At 56.8% G+C, this 4,183-nt stretch overlaps 1 protein-coding gene across 1 annotated transcript; it reads left to right on the top strand.

Annotated features, from left to right (window-relative positions):
* The first annotated feature begins 1,363 nt into the window (after positions 1-1,363).
* On the top strand, positions 1,364-3,945 carry BTG1 (BTG anti-proliferation factor 1). Its single transcript, XM_075715620.1, has 2 exons — positions 1,364-1,534; positions 2,668-3,945. Exons 1-2 carry the CDS (start codon positions 1,387-1,389, stop codon positions 3,030-3,032), a joined length of 513 nt encoding a protein of 170 aa, XP_075571735.1. The 5' UTR covers positions 1,364-1,386; the 3' UTR covers positions 3,033-3,945.
* Positions 3,946-4,183: the final 238 nt, after the last annotated feature.

Raw genomic sequence — 4,183 nt, 5'->3', positions numbered from 1 at the left:
GACCAGCGTGCCCTTTGCTTTGCTTGCACCCACGGGCTCGCTGGCCCACCAGCTGCCCAGGCGCCGGGCTTTGGCTCTGCGTGGAGGACCCTGTCTGGAAACCCCGATGCGAACGTGGTCTTCAAGGCCATGGTGAACAAATGCGAGGACAAACCCATGCTCGGGGACCCCCGGGGTGCTGGGTACAGGAGTGGTCCCACTGGGGCACCCCTGGGGCTCCGAGAGAAGGCAAAGGGGGCGAAGCCACGTCACCCCCGGTGGCTGTGGCGGTAAGTACTGATCTCGCAGCACCCCTGCGCAGCTGGCTGTACGTGGGGAGACACGTCCGAGCATGGCCCCCCGCACAGGCACCCCGGCTGCTGAGCCGACGCGGGGAAAGAGCAGGGAAAGAAGTTCACCCGCCTGCGCCCTCTCGCTTCCCCCCGCGGCCCGGGCGGCCTCGCACCCTCCCTCCCTCCCTCCCTCCCGCCTCCGCCGCTGACGTGGCTCTGCTCTCCCCAGATACAGCGCAGGGCCGCCGCTCGGCTCCCGAAACGCAGCCGCCGCCGTGCCCACACGGCCGCGAAACACGGCGGCCTCGCCCGGTTACGCACCCCGCGCAGGCCGGCCGGCAGGCAGGCCGGCAGGCTGCCCGCCCCCCGCGCAGCCCTGCCGCTAGCCAGCTCCGCTCCGCTCCGCGCCGCGCCCCCCACCCTGCCCACGCCGCTGCGCGGACCGCGGGCGCCGCTCTCCCGCGGGCGCCACCTGCGCGGGGATGGGGTGCGGGGATGGGGTGCGGGGATGGGGCGCGGGGATGGGGTGCGGGGATGGGGTGCCCCGCTGCCCGCACCGCCCCGCCGCCCGCTCCGCTCCCTTCCGCGCCGCGCTGCCCACGCAGCTCCCCGGGCGGGGACCCCCCCCCCGCAGCGGCTCCCCCTCCGCGCAAGCGGAGGCGCCCGAGTCCGCGCGTCCCCGCGCGCCGCGGACTCTATTTGTTTACAATCGATTACGTCACCCTCCCGTTGGCCGGCCCCGCCCCGCCGCGTCGCCGTCACAATGGTGCGATCGCTCGATTGGCGGCGGCGCGCCCCCGGCGCCCCTGCGCCACTTCCGGCCGCCGGCGGCTATAAGAGGCGGCGGCGGGCGGGCAGCTCCCTTCGCCCCTCGCAGCAGGAGATGCGGGGTGCGCTGCCGCGGCCGCCGCTGCTGCCGCCGCCCCCCTGCCGCAGGAAGAGGAGGCGGAGGCTGCCGCCCCCGGGATGTGATCTGGGCTCCGCCGCCCGCTCCTCTCCCAGTTAGAGCCGCGCCCCGTCCCGCTCCGCGCCGCTCGCTCCGCGCCGCGCCCCGTCCCGTCCCGTCCCAGCGCCGGCCGCCCCGGAGAGCTGGCTGCCGCCCGCCGCCGCCTCCATGCATCCCGCCCTGTACACCCGGGCCAGCATGATACGCGAGATCGCCGCGGCCGTGGGCTTCATCTCCAAGTTCCTGCGGACCAAGGGGCTGATGAACGAGCGGCAGCTGCAGACCTTCAGCCAGAGCCTGCAGGAGCTGCTGGCAGGTGAGGGCGGCGCGGGCGGGGGGCCGCGGGGTCCCCCCCGCCGCGGGGCCGCCTGCCCGGGCCGGCGGGGGTGCGGGTGGCGGCGCCGCGCCCCGCGGGCGGCCGGAGAGCGGGGGAAGGGGGAGAGCGGCCCCTCCGAGGGGGTGCGGGGGGCGAGCGGGGCTCGGCGGCCGTGGCTCGCCCCTTCCGGGGCCCCCCCCCGTACGCAGCCGGCGGGCGGGAGCGGGCGGTAAACAAAAGGGGTTCGGGCGTCGCGCAGGCAGCCCCCCCTTGGCTCCCGAGACAAAGCTTTCGGAGCAGCCCGGGCTTGGGCTGCGCTCCGAGGGCGCAAACCGCCCCGTTTCTCGAAGGAAGAACTGGAGCGAAGTGGCTCTTTTTGTCAAGTACAATTCAGCGGTAGGCGATGAGTTCTCCTTTCTTCTGGAAGCGTCTCGGAGCCACCCGACGGCCCCGGTTAGGAGCAAATACCGAGGGTTTCTTGGTTGCCCTGCGGGTTTTGTAATGCGGAGCCTGTGCCCCGGTGTGCTTGGCAGTGGCTACAAGGAGCCTCAGAGCGATAGGGTTCTGGGTGGGATAAAACTCCTGAGGTAAGTGAAGTCATTGGTGTCTCGCCCTGGAAAACGGGCTGGGAAGAGCAGTGGTGAAACACCGCTTGAGTCAGTCGGTAAATGCTGCCCAGCTCCTTCCCTAGTTATTTTTGGGTGTCCTTAGAATGTGAGGAACTAAGCATGGGTGTGATCTCAAGAGGATGCTGGAAAGGTGCTTTTTTTTTTTTCCTTCTTGGTTCGTGGAGTTGTGAAGCCCTTGCGGTTTTTGTCCTGTATTTATGTAATCACTTTTTAATATTTGTTTCTGTGAATGCCAGGAAGTTGCGTTCGCCCCTTCGGATGGCAGACATTGTTCTCTGTCTGTGGTAGTGTGAAACAGTAACTTTGTACATGAGTACTTGCCAAGGGATGCTGTGCTTGCGTAAATAATCAGGAAAAATAAAGGCTTTAATGATTTTTCAGGTCACTTATTCTAAAATAAGTGTCTCGACATCCCGAGGTGTGAAATTTGCGAGAGAACGATGTTCAGTGTACATCTTTTTGAATACAGAATTAAGGAGGATAATCTTTTTTTTTATTTTATAGAACATTATAAACACCACTGGTTCCCAGAAAAGCCATGCAAGGGATCAGGTTACCGATGTATCCGGATCAACCATAAAATGGATCCTCTCATTGGACAGGCAGCACAGCGGATTGGATTGAGCAGTCAGGAACTGTTCCAGCTTCTTCCAAGTGAACTCACTCTATGGGTTGACCCGTATGAAGTGTCCTATCGTATTGGAGAGGATGGCTCGATCTGTGTGCTGTATGAAGCTGCACCAGCAGGAGGTAGCCAAAATAACACCAACATGCAAATGGTAGACAGCAGAATAAGCTGTAAGGAGGAACTTCTCTTGGGCAGAACTAGCCCTTCCAAAAGCTACAATATGATGACTGTATCAGGTTAAGATATAGTCTGTGGATGGATCACCTTAAAATGGATGGATAAATTTGGTTTTTACTTTGGGTGGGCACCTCTGGGGATGGATTATGGAATTTAAACCATGTCACAGCTGTGAAGATCTGGCACACGTTAGGGTGGTATACTTTAAAGTGACAGTGCCATAGTTTGGACAGTACCTTTCAGTGATTTAATAGCCTGTGAGTCAAAATGATTGCAACTTGCTAGGAAGTGAAGAAGATCTAGGAAGGGTCAGTTTCTCCAAGACATCTTACTTAATTTCTACACCAATTTGCAACCCCAATCTGTATTTATAAAGTGATTCTCTGCAGTAGGTCTTGCAGAGTAAATTTGCACTATTACATTTATTAATTGTTAGCATTTTTGGCAGCTCAGTAACAAGACTTACGAACACGGTAGTACTGGAAATTTTATTTTTCAGACTTTTACCTAGCACTTACAAATATGTATAAATGTACATAAGATAAACTAGTAAGCATGACCTGGGGAAATGGTCAGATCTTTACATTGGCCTCAAAAGTAGCAAGTGACCAGAATCTGCCGTGGCAACAGGCTTTAAAAAGACCATATAAAGACACTGTCTGAACTGTGGTGTTAGCACCAGCCAGCTATCTGTACATTTGCTAGCTTGTAGTTTTCTAAGACTGAGTAAACTTCTTATTTTTAGAAAGTGGAGGTCTGGTTTGTAATTTCCTTGTTCTTAATTGGGTAAAAGTCTTTTCCACAAACCACCATCTATTTTGTGAACTTTGTTAGTCATCTTTTATTTGGTAAATTATGAACTGGTGTAAATTTGTACAGTTCATGTATATTGGTTGTGGCAAAGTTGTATAGATTTCTATTTTGGATGAGAAATTTTTCTTCTCTATAATAAATTGTTTCCTATCTTGGCATTTTAATTAATCTCTTGTCGTGATTACATAGGATCAGTTAAACTATTTTTGTCTCACAGTAGAAGTGAAATAGGTACTATAAAAGCTTAAGAACATCAATGGCACCCTGATGCTAGGGAACACTTGGTGCAGACGTGGATTAATGAAGACCTCGTATATAAATGCGTGGGAAGTTTAGGGAAACACAATGATGTACATGTCACTTTAAACCTTTTAAAATCAGTCAATGTGGAAATAACTCCAG

Source organism: Pelecanus crispus, chromosome 1 (assembly GCF_030463565.1).
Source record: "Pelecanus crispus isolate bPelCri1 chromosome 1, bPelCri1.pri, whole genome shotgun sequence".
NCBI lineage: Eukaryota > Metazoa > Chordata > Aves > Pelecaniformes > Pelecanidae > Pelecanus > Pelecanus crispus.
The sequence above is the reverse complement of the archived record's forward strand: the minus strand, read 5'-3'. Positions and strand labels throughout refer to the sequence as shown.